Source organism: Phaethon aethereus, assembly GCF_964289735.1.
Source record: "Phaethon aethereus genome assembly, chromosome: 3".
NCBI classification, from domain to species: domain Eukaryota; kingdom Metazoa; phylum Chordata; class Aves; order Phaethontiformes; family Phaethontidae; genus Phaethon; species Phaethon aethereus.
In genome coordinates, this window is record NC_138576.1 from 88,024,321 (window position 1) to 88,043,912 (window position 19,592).

Genomic DNA, 19,592 nt, shown 5'->3' on the forward strand with positions numbered 1-19,592 from the left:
AAATATATACTGAATAATATTCAGTGATAAAGAGAAATACAGGTTGTTATTATTATTAGCTTTTTAAGAGGCTCTGAATATAGAAGTTAGCAAGGTAAACTTGAGTAGCACCCAAAAACCAGTTCATCCTTTGCAGGAATCTACTATAGATCTCTCAATTTTCAGTCCTTCCCCCAATGTATTTCTTGTTTGATACACTTAACATCATAAGATTTACTAAAATCTTAATCATTGCTTCATTCTGGAGTTCAAGACATCTGTGAAAACAGCAGAAAACCTAAGGAGCTGATTTCAGTAACACTTCCCAAAATAGACAGAAATACCAAAATTAAAGCAGAAACTAGATACTGAAGAGAATTTGTTATAGTCGGAAGAACTATCAGGGTAACTCCCAGTAGCCTCTAGGCACAGTGGGGAGGAATCAATGACTCGGGGCCATGGCTGAACTGTGGCGGCTTCTTCTCACACAAGTGGAATAACCTCCAGTTTTGCTGGTGTGGTAAATATGAACTGGAGACCAGAGATGTTAATAAAATAAGCAGCTATAACTGAAGAGGCAACTTACTGTAAGGGGGTAGTTAAACTGAATAAAATCAAAAGCTCTGAACTCCACAGCTGGACAGCTTCTAATATAACAGCAGGTAATTTAAAGTGAGCTGGAATATCTCTGTCTAGCACTTCAGTTTGCAGTGCAAGCATATGCTAGGTGATACCTAAACAGCATATGCTGTTTTTGTACAGTCTGGCACAGAAAACAAGCTTTTGACACACATGTGCTGATAATCTTCTTCTGAATAGAGAAACCCTTTTCTTCCTCTTTCATTAAGTCAGTTATTTTAATAGGGTAACTCAGTTGAAATGCATCTATATGTCACATGGGTGCTTCCAGAGGCCGTGTCATTTCCACCAGGGAATCCAGTTGTGTCTCTGTCACTCAAGCCTGACACCTTACAAACACGTGACTTTTTTCCGGATATTCAGCTGCTGTCTGACACCAGTTTTCTGAGGAACGATACAGAGGTGAGAAACATTTCAGAGTTCCACATCGTTTACAGAAGTCTAGAAAGTAAAATGATTACTGTGCCCTCAAGGATTTCATGTTTCAGCAACAGGATGAGAACCAGATACGTATTTCAAACTTTTCAATACACTGAAGGTCTAAAATAAATCATTTAAGAAAATTACTGTTTCTAAGGGCTTTATCTGCCTAATAATCCATTGCACGGTTGTTGCCATGATTAAGCAGCTGCTCTGAACATACACATCATATTCCTGTACAAAATAGTAAATTGAGGTTCTTGTATGAAGCCTTCTGGAAATGAAATGCCCTTCATTACTATAGCTAGACTGACCTTCAGTAAGAGCAGCACATGAAGATCAAGCTGGGTGTTAAAGTGGTTTCATTTTCTCTTCTTATTGCTTTGGTAAAATAGTACGTCAAATTTATGTTTCAATTGTTGACAAATTTAACTTGAATACTCCACAAGACTTGAGTTTTGTTTTGTATAATTTCACTGACTCTGTAGCAGATCTAAATGATGTTTATGGAAAGGTCATTATATCTCTGTTCAGTGACTTACTCCTTTAACCTGATTAGAGTATCTCCATTAGCTCCATAGATACCTACTTCTGATTAATCTTCAGTTCTTACAGCTGTTCTTACATGCTGTAATTGCAACTGTGCCATAGTTAGCAGGTCAGGTTAGCAGATGGCAGCCCCTGTCCTCTGCAGCAGGGAGTCTCCAAGTACTATCACTGCCTGGTTCTCTCTGGTGCTTCTGCGTAGCTCAAATACAATAATATTAGAACAGCATTCAATATGCAGTTGTTGTATTACACTCTCAATTTAGGCATCTTGTTAAATTAACGGTGAAAACATTTCACTCTCTAGTGTCCTCATTGCTCCTACTCAATTTTTTTTTTAATGTTCTTTGTAGAATTTTGTACCTTCTGTGGAAATGAAGTGTTTTGATGTTTTAAAAGTAGAAGGATGCAGTTTGATAGCTACAGGAAGTGCAAACGGTGCAATAATTCTGTGGGATTTTGAATCTCTCTCTGTGAGATGCCTGTAAGTATCGCTTTCATGGACTCATTTTGATCTGCAGTATTTCATACAAACTTTTCAAATGGCGTACAGGAAATTCTAAGATACCCAACTGTAAAGGGTGATGGACAAGCAGGAGTTAAAGTAGCATTTTATGCCCCCTCCCCACTTCACATTATTTTGCTAGCTAGTCCTGATATTGCAGGTGTGAGAAGTGATGGAGAGAGACTCATTTGGGGAAGGGATGATGTAATTAAGAACAGTGTTTTAACATAACTCAGCAGTGCCACTGAAGGAAACTCATTATGTAAGTCACTCTGTCATTGACTAGAAGCTGCTACTGAGCTGTAGAGGCATCCTTTTTTTGGAAGTTTTGTGTTTGGGGCGGACATCTGGGAATAATGCTACTTCAGATGATAATGGCAGATACTCTACATTATCAGTATGATTGTCTATACCTAGAAGACTAGAAGTCACATTCAACAAGGAGAAATCTGAAGCGATTTTGGAGGTTTGGGAGTAAAAATTTTTCATGGAATGTGACAAAAAGTGAGCATAGGATGGTTCTAGATATTCTCATGCAGATTAAGCTGCTATATCAGGAAACTGAACAATGACAATATGTCTGGTTAGATTGAGTGGAGCAGCATGGCAGTATTTCTGTGTTGGTGATGGAATACATGCCTTTTAAGACCATACAAAGTCAATATTTAACTATCCTACCCAATAGTTTCACAGCATCCTTCACGTGTAAAATTGGCATGTTTGTGAGAAAGTGAGCTGAATTTCCCTGTACCACAGGAAATAATCAAAACTTAACTGCACTTCTGGCTCTGGCTCTTTCTTTGCTTTTGCCTCCCCATTTATGAGGGAGCCAATTCATGTGGATGCATGGAAGACAGAAAAGTCAATGCTTTGTAAGTAGAGTATTTTACCCAGGGTTCACATGTCTGATTTGAATGCCAGGAACAAGGTACTTTTCTAACATAAAATTAGCTATATAACTTCAACATAAGTTACTTTACTTTTCTCTTAAATACTAATTCTCAAGAAAATACTTAGCTGAATGAATGTTCATCATTCCATCAGTTTCCTGTTTTTTTCCTGGCACAGGCACATTCTGTACTTACTCTTCACTAATGGACATTAATCCATTATAACTGATTAGCTGATTCTGAAAAACTGTGTCTAAAACATTTAGGTGACATGCATTTTGGGAAATGAAATGTTTAATTTTTGTTATTACAAATAAGTCTGCAACTTTTCCTGGGAACAATATGCAACCTATCTGACACAACCTGTACAAGCATCTTTATTTTCAGGTGTAAAATTAATGAAGACAACCAGGCTTCAGTTCTTCAAGCATCTGGGGTCAATGCCATGTTATTCCTTGTACATAGTGCTTTTTATGCCAGGTAACTGTGTGTATTTTATCTTCCCCCAGGACAAGTGTAGTCATTTGGAATTTTGTTGTAGTAAACTGATGTAATGTTTGTCTAAGATAGCTGTTTTAAATTGAGATTTTCTTTGTTTGTAATCAATTCAAGTTCAAACAGTTAATTAACTTTCCCATCCTTAAACTTTTGTAATGCTTATCAGTCCATATTATATGTTTTGTTTTTACCACTCCACTAAGCTATCCTTTTATCCTCTAAATGATCTCCTAGGTCTCAATTCTGTTGAAGAATTCAACAGAGGTTAGCTTTTGTCAGGCATCAGTTTTCCTGTGTACTGTACCTTCTTTGATTTTTATCTCTGTGAGATAGCTCCGTGTGGCAGCAGGTTTTTGCTTTATTTTAAATCTGATACAATCCTCATGCTGTTAGATACTCTCAGCAAACAAGAAGAGAGAGGCAAGCTCATTGAAGTGTGCAGCCTCAAGTTTCATCTTAAAACAAACTAAAAGATGGCATAGGTTGGTAGTGTTGGATGGAGAACAGAATTTTACCGAATATGCTCATTTTGAGAGAAAGGCATTGCACCTTGTACATCATTTCAGAAGTGCTTGTCTTCCAATGGATATGCAAAGGCAGTGGTAGCCAAAGGGACTTGGTATGTTTTAAATACTTATGCAGCTGTAATGTATTAAGCAATTAGGCAGACTTTTTGCTCTCCTGAATCATAAGGATAGTTTACGGTCTTATGCTGCTTTAAAACCTTCAAGTAGCGTATGCATTTACTACATCCCTAAATGTACCAGTGCCACATAATTGAACATAAATTTGCTTTTTGACATTATAGCTTAAGGATTAGTTTAAGAAATCCTAGCTAAATTAAAAATGTGGTGATTACAATTCACAAACAGGATTTTTTATAAATCAAAAAAAGTTCTGATTATGCTTAGGCAAGAGGATCCTACAATGTCTTTGAACCATATAGGCTTAGAATGTTTTGTATGTACTGGGCAGGTAGCTGGATTAATTTGACTGTGGTCATATACATACACATAATATTCAAGAATGCTAGCAACTTTGTAAATTCAAACACTGAAAAATTACAAAGTCATGCCCACCTGTCCAAATTTAAGTGGGCTACCCCAGCTGCATACTTTCTATGTGGGTTTTACATTATCCCAGTTACTCAGACACTTGTCAAAAACAGAGCAGCTGTGACACCAATGTAAGTTACGTGGCAAGAACCTCTCATTAGCACAGTCAGAACTTTTCTTGACTCAGAATGACAAACATTGAAGACCACATACAAATTTTTTTCCCGAGTTTCTTCCATAGAATCCCATTTCTGAAGATTTTTTTTTCCAGATTGAAAATAAGTTTCTATAATTGAAAACTATTTGCAGAGCAAAACGCTGTGTAAAATGGAAGGGAACAAACCATTGGCATGCACTGAATTTTCCCCCTTCACTTCTTGAGGATGAACACCAATGTTAATTTTACTATGGATTTAATTTGCTCGAAACTCCTGACACGAGAGGTTGGCTGTGCAATATTGCCTAGTTAGTAGGATAAATTTCTAAAACACCAACAACCCTTAGTCCAGTCAATTCAGGCATTATTTTATTATGCTTTATTTCACTGGATGATGTTGATTTCCAAATAGCAAACAGGATCTTCAAGAATGTCAGTGATCTCCAATAATTTCTTTCACACAGGAAAATTACTTCCCTGCCCTCTACTACTGCTACTGTGAGGGGTGATATCAGCACCATTCTAGAGAACAAGAGAAGTTCTTTGAACCTACATAAGGTAGGTATATTGGCTTCATGGATTTGGTAGCATTCAAAACAAATTTCTGTTTTCATTTTGGTTTTGGTTTTAAAATTCTGTAGCTTACTAAAATCCCTCCATAAAGCCATGCACAAAACTAAATATCAAGAATTACAGAGAAATTAACTTTGTTCACCTAAGATGAATGAGGTGGGGAATTAAGAATACATTCTGTCAGGCAGCTGGCTCTGTGATACATGGAATAGCTGACTATCAGAGTGTTCGTCAGATGCTTATCACTAGCAATTCAGACTTTCAAATGGGCATACAGAGAACTCAAAGGGGAAGGTAAAATAGACAAATCATGAAGTACTTGAATAGAAGTGGAACCACATCTACATTGCAGCCACACTTGCTTGGATACATTCTTTCAAATGACAATATGATTTTTTTTTTTTTTTAATTTACCATGAAGGTGCCAGTGTCTCAACTAGTGTATTTTTGCTAAGTATAGCACTATGATTTTTGTGACACTTTTTGTTCTTTTATGCCAGAAGAACATGCCACATCAGCAGAGCAACAAATAGCAAGCAGGCAAAATGAGGAAAATCCTGCTACCTCTCAGATTCTTTCCAGCATGTTGTTTCAGCAGAGCATGGCACTTCCATAGACTCCCAAGTAGACACAGGCCTAACTGTTACCTGCAAACTAAAGTATACAATATCTTGTGCCGTGTAGTCATTAGAAGAACAAAATGGATGGTCATTTGCAGCTCTTAAAAAGACCCCCAAAAGCCCAACACATCAAGCCTTACAGGTCAATAGGTAGGATGAGATTGACATGGCTTGTCCTCTTCTAAGATACCTCAAACGCTCATGGCTGCATAGTTTTTCCTGCCTTATTTGACTTGGCAATTTCTGAGGCCAGTATACTGATTACTGTCAGCCCTGGGGATTCTCAGAAGCCTATATAGTAAGGCACAGATGAAGGACTGTGGCAATTCTCATACTAAAGATGCAGATGTGAGTAAATGTTATTGCTATTTATGCTTTGTTCATCTTTACTCAAGGCAATAACAAGACTATATGCATGTTCTGAATTAAACTAAGAGACTAGGTTACACTCACATGACTGTAAGTGATCAACTTTGCTTGTCCCAAGAAATTAGTGCCATTCAGCCAGATTTACCTTTAGCATGCTCCTAAATTCCAATTAATTTCATTTGTTCATCTGTGATTTTACTTCTGTTCAGATGGAATGTTTCTTGTTTTCACTCAGTGCTTTCCCAGACTGAATGGAAAGTGGTGGAATATTTAAATCCTTCGATCAAAAAAAAAAAGTCCTTAAAATAATTTCAAATAGAGAACTGTTCTGTAGTTACACCCAAGTTCCATTTTCTAATTCTGCTGCATTTTATTCCTTGCTTTTAGGAAAATGTAAAAAGTGATGAAATTAATACTCAGATAACAGGTATGGAAAGATGTTTTTCATTCTCTATGTTGTTGATCCATGAGTACTGCCCAGATGATTACCACAGAAACTGAGTTTGTCAGTTTGTCTGGCAAACTGTGTTTAGATAATTTGGATACCATTGGTATGTGGATGACACACCTCAACATCTTCTGCTTCCTCCTGATTTGCAGCTATTTCCCAAAAGCCAGGCCAGGATGCTGGACATGTAAGGGCTTAATTGCTGTTTTTTTTCTAAATAGACATGTTGCTGAAAAACTTGCAGAATTTGGGAATGTCAACTGTACACACTTCTTTTCCACATAAATATTTGAGGAATGAATTATTGAAATGGTATAGCAAGAGCCAACTTGAGTGAAGTATGAGTGAATGGCTTCAGAGACAAGATCTTCAAAAGCAGATGAAATTTTAGAAGGAAAAATCTTCCCTATCGTATATATCCTTAAAATGACAGAAACAAAAGTGAGCCAAGTGCTTAAGAGTTAAAACTGTGCAAATGGAATCAATGAATTTGCAAGAAGCAAATCCTCTAGATTCTTCTGCATCCTTTAGACATCCTCTGCTGGAAAGCAGACTTTCCCAGTAACAAGAAATTTGGTCAGCTGAAATGTGGATTTAATCTGAATTTATTTTGCAAAGAAAACATGTCCTGAAACCAGAACATCCCTAAGCCTTATAGCTGCTCAATGAAATAGACATTCATGTTAGGTCCTGCATCCACTGAATGTCTATTTCACTGAGGACCCTCATGGGACCCCCCAGCATCTCCAGCTCTGGGGAAGTCACAGCAGGAACTTAAAAAAAGGTTCTTTGTGACCACCACCTTGCATTTAGCAAAAGTTGTGAACTGCAGAAGTAAGTATAGAAATTTATGATTCCAGAATTGTTGTGTCATTTAGTTATTAAGCTTCACTTCATTGCTGAATTTATAATAATCTCTAGAAGCCTCATGTAGAGGCTGCAGAACTGCCTCTCAGCTGTCCTGATGACCACTGTCTTGCAGTCCTCCTCCACTCTCACTGATGCTTGCAGTTTCTGTAAAATCTGTTGCTGTACTCTAATGTTCCCTTGCATCATAGAGCAATAGTTTTTTCTGGTTTAGATAAGCAGGAAGATGGTTCTAATTTCTTTTTGGTTTAATTTTACCCGTATCTGTAATGTTCTTGATCATCTTGATGATGGAGTTTATTTTCAAAGTTACTTTTTTCCTGGTGTTATGTAATTTCTGTGCATTCAAAAGCAGTACTAAAAATTGTTGAGAAAATGTATAATTATTTCTGTTCCAAAGCAGAAGGCACAACTCGGTATAAGAATATCCAATACTTGAAGATGAATGTACAGTTATCCAAAGCTGTAGCAGGACACTCACCAATACTGGCTTCTGCTCATGAAAATGGCTGTATCTGCCTATGGAGTATTCAGGTAAGCTATCTGAATGTCTTTGGGATGGGACTGGACCATTGAGAAGACAATTTTACCAATCTTTGGAAACATGCTTTTTAACTAGCAATTGCAGCAGTAGATATTTTATTGCATTTTTTGGTTAATAGTTTCTTCCACAGGCACAAATTTGTTCTGCTTTAATAACTGTAGCAGGGAGTAATGGCAAGTGGAAAATGAAGAAACATGATTTGAAAGAATTATAAAAAAACTGAGTGTGAAGTTATGTGAAAGTCTAGAAGTTGATATTTTACCCACATTTGCCTTCTAAGAAAGGATGATAGACAAGGCAGAGTGTCCTGCTCTCAGAAGAGGAGAAATACGTCCAGAACATTGCACAAGCCAGCTAGCACTAGTAGGGTTACAAATCAGAAGAGAATAGAATCCTAACACAGAGTGGCTACAGCTATACTCAGCTTGTAAAGCCAGTCATGCAACAGAGTGCCAATGGCTTAGTTGTCATATCACCTCAGAACTATAAAACTATTCCAGAAAACATATTACTTTAACAAAGAGATACAAAGTAAATACAGCAAGAAGGGGGAGTACCATTGTATGATACATGAATGAGAGAGTCAAGAATCTCTTTATCAGCAAGGCATTCCCCTTCACTTCCTCCCAAACCTGAAGAGGCAGTAAGGGAGAAAGTCTGCTGCTACTTACTTGAAAAATATAACAAGTTGGTGACAGAGACATCATGGGCCCATTTGCAGCAAGAAACAACATTTCAGTAGCAAATGAGATGCATACTGATGATATTGCACAGCAAATGAGAGGTAAGTGGTGAAGTAGAGGCAGGTACAACTAGACTGAATTGCCTGAAGAGTGGAATAACTTGTTCTTTTGATGTAGAAGAGAGAGCAATCCAGAAGAATATACCCCAGCTATCTGGGTCATTCAGTAGATTAGGAAACTGCCTTTTTAGCAGCTTCCTGAACAGATATGAGCTGAGTAATGCTGAATAGATCAAATCAATGGCACTCAACTTCTGATGCATTGATTGTTTTTTTTTTTTTCATGTAGATATTATAAAGACAAATATGTGTGTGTTTGTTTATTTTAGGGAAATTTAGTGAAAGAACTTTTGCCATTTTCAAAATATCCTTCAGTTCCTCTGACAACACTATGTACAGACATCTCCACTAAAATGCTTTTGGCAGGCAGTAAGGGTGAGTAAACATGTTAGTCATTTGGTTCAGGGCAGTCTGTAGGACCACAAAATATCATTCTGTAAATGTGCCAGAAATGTGGAAATGAAGGTCGAAATGCTGCCAGACTTTCTCCATCAAAGCTATAATTAAATAATTGAAAAAGGTATTTTCTAGTATGAAAGGATGGTAGATGAAAACTTAGTGTTAATAGCATTTTCAGTAGAATTGATATCATAAAAGATTTTACAATTTTCTTCATTCACAAGCCCTGCATATACTTTCCATCTGAATTACTGTATTAACACCAAGGGCAAAGATTACTGCTGAGAACAAGCAAAAAATTCACATCCGTGGTAATAAAACTAAATAAAAAAACTGCAGCTGTGGCTGTACTAAGAGCCATGCTTCAGACACTGATACGGAGTGCACAGCAATGGCTTCAGCAGTACGCTGCTATACAATGAAAGAAAGCACTTGTGGTCTGTGCTAGAAGCTCATTGTTACATTTTTAATTTCACACCAAATCTGGCTTTCATTTAACAGAAAGTCCAAGAGTTTGTCTGCTGTCTGATTCTCCTCCAAAGCTTTAGAATCACCCTAGCAATTTTCCTCTTCTGCATCTGTCATATGAGATTTTTGTCCTTTAATGTGTCACTTTTTCTTCTAAAATGTCTATTAGAACTGTTTCCTGCCAGCTTCCTGCTCTTATGCTGTCAGAAGTTTGATTTTTCCCATTTGTTTCAAAACTGAGCAGTAGCTTGACGTTGATGCTGAAAATGAAGCGGAGATTCCACTCCCCATTGATTTAAGTCAGTAAATGAGTTCAGGAAGGCAACATGCACTGAACAGGTTTTTAATTAGTTGTGGGAAAGTATTCACCCTATTACCTATTCATCTGATACTCTCCCTTTGTCTTTTTGTGTTTATGCCACCATGTATTTGCTTTTCATGCTTTCTGCACCCTTCTCTTTTATCTGCAGTGCTACTGCCAATGTCTTGTTCCCCTTACAGATTTTTCCCTGTTAGAAAAAGGTTAACTTCTCTGCCAGCCTCCTTGCTTGCTTAGAAATGTACCATCCTAGAAACTAAATGTGACCGGTATGAAAGCTGGAATTACACAAAAGATTCCTCTATTTCGTAGTAGAAACAAGAGATAAGAGGCAACTTCATCAGGGAAGAGGGACCCTAGGCAGGAAACTGAGCAGTTGTGGGTAATAAGGAAAATGGTTCTTTGATTCTAGCTTCACATGAGTGCACTGAAAGGTTGTAAAACATTAAGCTTTCATTATGTATGCAATTAATCAAACTTTGTCCATTTTACCAGGATTTACAAACAGTTTAATCCCCAGGAAGCTCTCATACCTACTTTGTGCAATAGATAACTGTCTTGACAAGATGACTTTTACTTTTTCCTCATGTCATTTAAAGAAAAAACTTTACGTTCTTTCCATTTCAAACCTATCCAGTTAATAACACATTGCTTACAAAGAGTATATATATTTCTTTGCATATTAATGAATAGTCCATTCTTTTCTACTCTGTGCTTGACAATGAGATAGTGACAATCATCTTAAAATAACTTTCACTAGCTGGTAATCTCTGTTTCATTCTGCCCAGTGTTTACAAAGGGCATATGGCAGCAAGCAGTGAATGTGTAGAACTAATGAAATTTATTGATGTTTTGTTTTTCCCTTTCATAAACAGAGGGACATATTATGCGCTGGAGCATTGCCTCATTCTTAGAAGATCCACAAAATAGTAAAAATGTAAGGAAAAATCTGCCAGATTTTCTTAACTTGAACAGTATACCAAGATAAGTCAGAGAAAAATGGATTCAGAGCTCTACAGGGACTAAAAATGTTTCCTGCACATAAAGGTCATGTCTTTGCTTAAAATAATAACTTGATGCTATGAAAAACAAGAAAAACAGAAGTAAAATGCTGTTAGCATTATTCCATTGTGTTCAAAGAGGCTACGTTAAGAATGAATTTTTCCATGTCCCCTGAGAGGCATTTCTACGATATGCCATTTGCAGGCTACTTCATGGAAGGATTACTTTTTCACCTCTCTTAATTTTCAGAAAGCCATGCTGATAAATCCACTAAGCTATCAAGCATGGTGGCATACGGAACTGCCTGAAATGTGGTTATGTTGCTTTTTTCCCTCAGCAAATAAAGGAGGAGCTCTGCTGGAGGGCACACTCTACTGAAGTAGTTGACTTATTTCATGAAGAGGAGAAAAATGTGGTAGTGACAGCATCTATTGATGGTTCAGTCAGGTACAAAAATGACTAATATTTCTTACTGCTATGGCCAATCAATTGAACTGACTCCAAAGTTCCTCTTCTTGCTGGACTTGTATATAGGCTAGAACTTAAATAAAATATAACATTGGGTACATTTTCTGTTCTGCACCTGAAAGAAACTAATTTTTTGATATAACACTTCCAGTTTTCTCAGGAAGTCAGACCTCTTGCAGACTGTCATTTTCTTTCAGCAAGGTGACCTTGAATGCATAGGTAATAGTCCCATCATTTTTTAAATGACCTCCTGGTCTAATCCTATTTTAGCTTTCAATACTTGTTAAATTGACATGGGTCCTAAGCATTGCATCTAACCAACGCTTATGCAATTAAACCATCGCAGTCTGAAGATGCTTTATAGACAACTAATTCCTTCTTGACTAACAAGTATATTTGAAGGGGTTTCTTTGGGTTTTTTGGGGAGAATCAGTGAGGAAATTTTGTGTGGATCCTGCTCTGGTGGCAGCACCTTACTCTAGGACCAGTTCAGAATATTGGCGCCTTTACTCTTCAGTTTCATAATTATAAAGGTGAACTGTTTGTTTGTTTTCTGATTTTTTTACAACATGTTTCTGAGATTTTTTTACTCTCAAGTTACTTACATTATAAACAGTGAACTTCAATCTCTTTTTTTTTTTTTTATGACTAGCTACTGAACTCTAGAACAGTGCTGCAGAACTTGATAGTGTAGACAGATATTTTCTCACTTTTGTTCCACTTCTAAAAGTATCCATTTTTCCTTTCTCTCCTTTGGCACTGCTTCTATGTTTGTAGGCTCTGGCATGCCATGAACGGATACTATCTTGGTTACTTCGGACAACTCAGGAAGTTTGAATTATCAGATATCAGTCGGTTGATTTTGCCTTGTGATGTTAATAACCTTCCTACTATAATTAAAGAGGAAAGCAAGCACATGGAAAAGAAGAAGTTTGAATATCCTCTCATGCTGGACAGGGACAAGTAAGATCTCATACATTTATATACGTGTATGATTGGAGGAACAGTTCTGAAAATATACTTAAAAAGCACCTTTCACCTGAAGGTCAGAAAAAATATTAGTATTTCCTATTAGTTATTTAGAAAAATCCTTTTAAAAAACATTTTTACACAGCACGGAAAAAACTCTTAATTGTTATGACTAGGGGACAGTCAAGATTAGGTGATATTCAGGATTTGAATTCAGTAATAGTGATGGCTAGATAATCGTCTCAGATTTTAGCACAATTAGAGTCTGTATGTTATGTACACTGTTCACGTTAGCAGCCTGTTTCCTTTCCAGTTCCACAAGCTGATATACTTGTGGGTTCAAAAAAATTTATTGAAAAGCTTAACTGGAAGAGTTACAAAATCCTTCTGTAAGAATAAGCCAAATTTAATCTTTCAGTTTAAAAAATGGTCATCTTAAATTTGCTGGGATGTTATAGGTACATAACACATATGGATACATTCACATACCTCTGATCATGACGTTCTGATACTGGCATAAATGTTGTGTGTTCAACAGCAGTGTTGGACCTCTCTCCTTCTAGGTAGAGTTCTCAAGGGATGTGGGTTAGTTACAAGTCAAGCCAGACAGCCTTGACCCTCTATCTTAAGTCGTATTTCTAATACTGGAGCTCCCTGGTTCATTAATTAGCGAGTTGACCAAATGGATATGAAAAACTGAAGCAGGAATCTTCAGAGGCAACATGCACGGTGCCTTTAATAACAAAGCAGTCCAAATGGGAGAAATTACTTCAGGGCTTAAAAAGTTATGCATGCTTTAGTGGTAAGGTTTCATATACCATGAGCATTCTTAGGCTGCCTTTTAACCAAAGCACTTTGGGACAATGGGAAATCTCTAAGGTGTGTTACTCTTACCCTGTTTAGGTCGGTATCCTGCTAACACTTATTATTCCATAGAGTTCTTACTGATGTGAGTAGCCTCACTGAAGTCAGAACAGTAATTCATCAATATAGAGAAGCGCTTGGCTGTGTTTGAAGGACTAACCCCTGTAGTCCTTTTAAATAGTTAGCAGCTAGTTTGAAACCTCTGGAATCAAAGATACTATAATTAAGCCAGCTAACCTTAAAGAAACTTTCCATAAATGACATGCTTGTGTCAAACTGTGACTACTTTTGAGGACTCTTCAAATATTTCAGTAAAGGAGAATGGCTGTCATACATTTAAAACACATCAGTTAAACAGACTGGAAGCAATTGAGAAGCCTGCTTAACTGTGCAGAGAACTAAAAAAAAAAAAAAAAAGGTGGCCACGCACTGCGCAATAGAAAGTTTCAGCCTTATTATTCTATACATTCTGTGTGCTGTCACCTCAAGAGTAACTCGATTATTCTGGATTAATTGTACCAAATGGTGTAATGGATAGCTAGCCAACTGTCATCCAAAAGGCTGTGTTACTTATGGATGCTAGGCTTTGTTCTTTTTACAGGATACAGAAGCTCCTCTTGGGTCAAGTCAGTTATCTTCATAATGCTGCTACCATTTGCTTAATGGATAGCTGTCATATAAGTCACTAAAATAAGTTTTAGAATTCAATTAACAAATCAAGTTATAAATGCTACTAACAGATATTCCCCGAATGTACATACACTGAAAAGGTACAAACCCAGCTGAATAGCATAGGTGCTTACAGTTTAAACAAGCACTTCAGGTGATCTATTGAAAAATGTCAGCAGGTAGAGAGACTCATTTAGAAGAATAGTCTCTGTTTCTCTCTGTAGTTTATAGTTCCTTAGCTTATGTGATCTGACTTTATTTTTCTGGTTATAAATGAAACTGTTAACCTACACTAACAGACACTCTAGATCATTTCTTCTTGTGATTAACTTTAGAAACCAGATATATGAGCAGAGGAAACTTTCTTTGTTATGAAAATGGCATACAGGAATTGTAGTCAGAACTAACAGAAATGATGAAAAGCCATTATCAGACAGTGAGTTAGCACCCAGCTGTGGTAACTAGTGTCTCTTATATCAACATTTCCAGCCTTCTAAAGATGACAAGCCAGTATCTGGATTTACAAAGTGTTAGTGAAGCACTTCATGACACATATGAATGTCCTAATATAAATTATATTTTGAAGATATAAGGAATAACTTGTACTTCAAAATCATTTTATTTTGGAGCCAGCTAAGAATGTTGGACTCAAAATTGCCATTTTGATGGGAGCATCAGATTTTTTCTGTCTTGTGTGTACAGGTGGAAGGCACTGACCAGATCACCTTCAGCTTTAAAAAAGACTAAACATGTGGACATAATTCAGGACTTGAAGTTTTTCAAAGCTCTGGCTTCTCCAAAGGTAGCTAATGTATATGACAAATTTGTTTCTCTTCTTACAACATATTGGAAATGCAATTGGATTTCTCATTTAAAAATTAGCTATAAATAACCCTACATATACTTCTCATTCAATAGACAAGCTAGAACAAAAATGCATAAACAGAGGGATTGAAGAAACCTCTCTTGTTTTCATTCTCATTGTTTCACGCTTCCAAATTCCAGTTTCATAGAATCATAGAATAGTTTGGGTTGGAAGGAACCTTTAAAGGTTATCTAGTCCCACCCTCCTGCAATGAACAAGGACATCTTCAACCAGATCATGTTGCTCAGAGCCCCGTCCAACCTGACCTTGAATGTTGCCAGGGATGGGGCATCTACTACGTCTCTGAGCAACATTGCCAGTGTTTCACCACCCTCATTGTGAAAAATTTGTTCCTTATACCTAGTCTAAATCTGTCCTCTTTTAGTTTAAAACCATTACCCCTTGTCCTGTTGCCACAGGCCCTGCTAAAAATTCTGTCCCCACCTTTCTTATAAGCCCCCTTTAAACACTAGAAGGCTGCAATAAGGTCTCCCCAGAGCCTTCTCTTCTCCAGGCTGAACAACCCCAACTCCCTCAGCCTTTCTCCACAGGAGAGGTGTTCCATCCCTCTGATCATTTTTGTGGCCCTCCTCTGGTCCCACTTCAACAGGTCCATGTCTTTCCTGTGCTGAGGGCTCCAGAGCTGGACGCAGTATTCCAGGTGGGGTCTCACCACAAAGGAGATAGCATACACTGATTCATTTATTTCGTTTAACGGCATTAAAAAAAACCTAGAATTTTCACATGTTCCAATAGAAATCCTAAATATCTTAAGTTTACTTGGAGGAAGTGTAAAAATACTAGAACAACAGTGAATCCCTGGTTATACGCTATAGTTCTTTCAGGGTTCCCATCAAATCAGAAACCAGTAGAATTATGAGTTACTTTAGATATTGTTTTGAAATACTTTCTGCAGCCCTAATTGACTAATGGTGGAGCTCCTCCATGTCTACCCAACTTAGCCCTTAGAAGTCATCGAAACAGATGAAACTTTTCTTGCAGTTGTAGTAGAAAAGGAAAAACGTACAAATCCTGTGGCCATTTGCCAAAAAAAGCTTCCATTAACACTTTTCTGACCATTCTGCCCCAAAGGTTAGTGGTCAACAGCTAGTGAGGGGTGTGAACTCTTAACATCCCCTTCTAAAATTTGTGGTACTGTGAGTCTTCTAAGTACCACAATCTGATATCCTAATGCAGCCAGCCTAATGTCCAAACAGTAGTCAGTAAAAGACAACATTACTCCATGAGACCAGCTACTTTCCTCTGTGTACCTTGGGTGAAAGATGACAAGGTGAGTGGAACACACCTTCCCACTGTTTATTGCTCTGTCTTGCCAGCCAGTTCTTCCTTTCTCATTTGTGCTTGCTGACTGTGACACCAAGATACAAGATCAGCTCTCATCTCATCTGGGTGCTTGACTATTTGAAACTAGTAGATTACTTGCTGCTAAGCAAAGGCAGTCAGGCATGCATTTTTGAGGCATTCTGTCATTCCACCCCAAGGCAGCAACAAGCTGATGAGCTCACTTAAGTCACAGTTATACCAGTCATGGGTGCTGCACAGTCTCCAGAACAGCCTGTGTTTAAACCACAGGGAAACTGATGTAGCTGCTTTTGTGCCATAGAGGCATGCACTACAAAGTAATGGGAGTTGATCATTGGTCCCCTGCTGTTCAACAGCTGTAGATACAGCACTGTGTAATAAGAGAACAGTATTAGTGGGAAAAATATGTTGATGCTGGGTATAAAATATGAAATTTACTGTAGCAAAGTCAGTGGTTGAATACGTTGTGGGACAAGTCAGCAGAGGTGGGTTCTGCCTAGTTTTACCTAGTCATTTGAAAAGAGGACTCACTGAAGGTCTTATAGCAGAAGATACTTGATACACTGGAGTCCCCTTCTGATTAAGCTTTTGATGAGAACAAGGTTTGATTTCCTATTGTTTGCCTTAGAGCAGAACAAACCAGTGGACTTCAGTTTGCACTTCAGACTAGAGATGTGCTATTCAGTGGCTGTGCAAATACCTAGAGTATATGATTAGCTCACCATAATTAAGTTTTCCTGTCTTTCTGAAATGGGTAATGCCTAGTAATTAATGCACATGAGTAATGCTTAGAATTGGCAGACACTGGAATGTTTTACATTGTTGAAGATACGGTATTTCTTAAACTGTTACTACTGCAGCACACTCAGTAACATACTAGTAAGACCATGAAAAAATGTAAGTAGAAAATCTCTGTATAATGTACCTTTTCAAATTAAACTCATGTTTTCAAATTTGATGGAAACAAGAGTTCTTTGCAGTATTTCAGGCTGTAGATGTGGGGTTTTTTTCCTTTTTGGAGGACCATAAATTGGCTTCCTAGGGTGAAATCACAGCTATATTATGTAAAGACAGTTTCACTTCCTGCCCTGTCCATAAGTATAATACTGTCATGGTTTAGCCCCAGCCGGCAACTAAGCACCACGCAGCCGCTTGCTCACTCCCCGTCCCGCAGTGGGACGGGGGAGAGAATTGGGAAAAAACTCCTGGGTTGAGATAAACACGGTTTAATAGGACACAAAAAAAGAAGGAAACAACAATGATAATACCAACAAAGGAATGTACAAGAACAAGTGATGCCCAATACAGCAATTGCTCACCACCCAGTGATCGACAGCCCGTCCCCGAGCAGCGATTTCCGCCCCCCGGCCAACTCCAGTTTATGTACTGGGCATGACGTCGTATGGTAGGGAATATGTCTTTGGCCAGTCTGGGTCAGCTGTCCCAGCTGTGTCCCCTCCCAGCTTCCCGTGCACCCCCAGCCTGCTCGCTGGCAGGCCAGCACAAGAAACTGGACTGTCCTTGACTGCTCAGCAACAACCCAAAACATCAGCACATTATCAACAGTTTCTCATCCCAAATCCAAAACACAGTCTCACGCTAGCTTCTGTGAAGAAAACCAGCTCTATCCTGGCTGAAACCAGGACAAATACCTAGGTAAGTCTCAGGATTCATGTGAGTGTGGATGAACTGTCAAGGTACCTGAGGTATTAAAAAAAAAAGCAACACTTTCAACAGTTAACAGCAGAAATGTCTTGTTCATCTGCATCTTTCCCAACTGGCTGCTGAAGTTTTTGTGATTTGCAAAACCCAACAGAAGGATAGCTAGACTGAGAACCCTGTGATGAAGCTAGAATCTGGGAAGGAGTTCTTACTCCATTACCCCTTGGTTAGACTTCCACTGTCCTCTGATAGCATGCATCCACCAAGCCTGACAAGTACACTGAAAATTATTCCTTTACTGTGCTTATCCAAGGTGTTAATAGGTGAGAGAACTAAGGGTTTAAAACTAGATTTAACTTAGGTGATAAAAAGCATTTTGTTGTTAACTGTCTTGATTTTGGGAAGCTGGAATTTTGCTGGTTATGCATTTTATAATATATATAGCAGAAGAATGATCCCCTCCTAATTTAAAAAAAAGTTCAAGACAGCCTTTACATGGTACAAAGAAAACCTGTGCATAAACCATAATCTCCCTACATAGTAATGATATACATTTCTTCAGATACCGTAAATATTACCATGCAATTCAATAACAGAAGTAATATCTTCATTACCTTTTGTTTTCAGCTAGTAATGCACTGACTTTGTCTTCTCCTGGTCAGATCCACAGACAACCTTTGGAAAGTTTTGAGTCTGGAAACAGAGAGGCTGGTGCAGTGTTTGGGTCTCTTCCTATATATGAGGTAAGCACAAGTGTTTTCTACCTTTTGCGGTAGCTCACACAGCAAAAGCCATTAGCACTGGTAAATTATTAGAATCACATACTCTGACATTCTGCTGTTAACTGTCTGCTTCTCAATTTAATTTTCTAACATGGTCTGCATCACTACCTATCCAACTCCATTCTTCATTTGGCTGAAGCTTGGGAAGCCAGTTGAAGGGAGCGTGCTGCAAAGTGAGTGTTCCAGACATTTACTTCTCCTGTTCAACCTCATGTCACTAATTTTTTACTCAGACTGGACTCTTAACTAGCCCAAAAACTATTGATTCTTATCTGCACAAAGCTTTGGCTATTGTAAGTTAATACTGTTTTATGGGTACTATTGATTTGATGTATTGCAAGCTGTCTAGCAAGGCTTTCTAGGTCGTTTCTTCTATGGAGAAAGACCGGAATGTCCATAGCCTTGTCTATCCCACCTATCATAGGATGGAAACAGTCCCCCCTAGCAGAGGTGCTGATCTCTTTGTATAGAGGATACCTAGGGAACTAGGTTGGATGAGACTCCCAACATCTATATGGCTAGTTAGGTGGGATGAATAGGGTACCCTGCATTCAAATATGTATGACTTAATGCTTGTGCATGCAGCATTACAGAGTATCTCAGAAAACAGAAAACTCAGGAGCACAATGTTCAAATAGTTGGCACATGTGCTATTCTTCTGATCGTTAATGTGCCTTGGAAATCTATGTTTTGTTTTCTTCTGGAAGAAGAAAATAGAATACTGGGAGTCTTGTGCCTTGGCAAGTTAGAAGCATCTACACTGAAGCCAATGGCACTGCAATGGATTTACAAAAAAATGAGATCAGACTTTTTCTGTGAGCTACATGCACAACAAATGGTTTTTTCTCTATGCTGTTACAAGACACTATCAAAGTGTTCTGTTCACTGGA

At 38.0% G+C, this 19,592-nt stretch overlaps 1 protein-coding gene across 1 annotated transcript in view; it reads left to right on the forward strand.

Moving 5' to 3' along the window:
- The window catches only part of WDR64 (WD repeat domain 64), a gene marked incomplete at both ends in the record, with an annotated part of 79,671 nt that extends 60,300 nt beyond the window's left edge, over nt 1-19,371 (forward strand). Inside the window, 13 exons of the mRNA XM_081998567.1 lie at nt 844-1,020; nt 1,938-2,068; nt 3,367-3,459; nt 5,154-5,247; nt 6,639-6,678; nt 7,967-8,100; nt 9,182-9,287; nt 10,974-11,035; nt 11,438-11,547; nt 12,346-12,531; nt 14,773-14,872; nt 18,583-18,663; nt 19,288-19,371. Coding sequence (XP_081854693.1) covers nt 844-1,020; nt 1,938-2,068; nt 3,367-3,459; nt 5,154-5,247; nt 6,639-6,678; nt 7,967-8,100; nt 9,182-9,287; nt 10,974-11,035; nt 11,438-11,547; nt 12,346-12,531; nt 14,773-14,872; nt 18,583-18,663; nt 19,288-19,371 — 1,398 coding nt within the window. The remainder of the gene's footprint in view (nt 1-843; nt 1,021-1,937; nt 2,069-3,366; nt 3,460-5,153; nt 5,248-6,638; nt 6,679-7,966; nt 8,101-9,181; nt 9,288-10,973; nt 11,036-11,437; nt 11,548-12,345; nt 12,532-14,772; nt 14,873-18,582; nt 18,664-19,287) is intronic.
- Between the last annotated feature and the right edge of the window lie 221 nt (nt 19,372-19,592).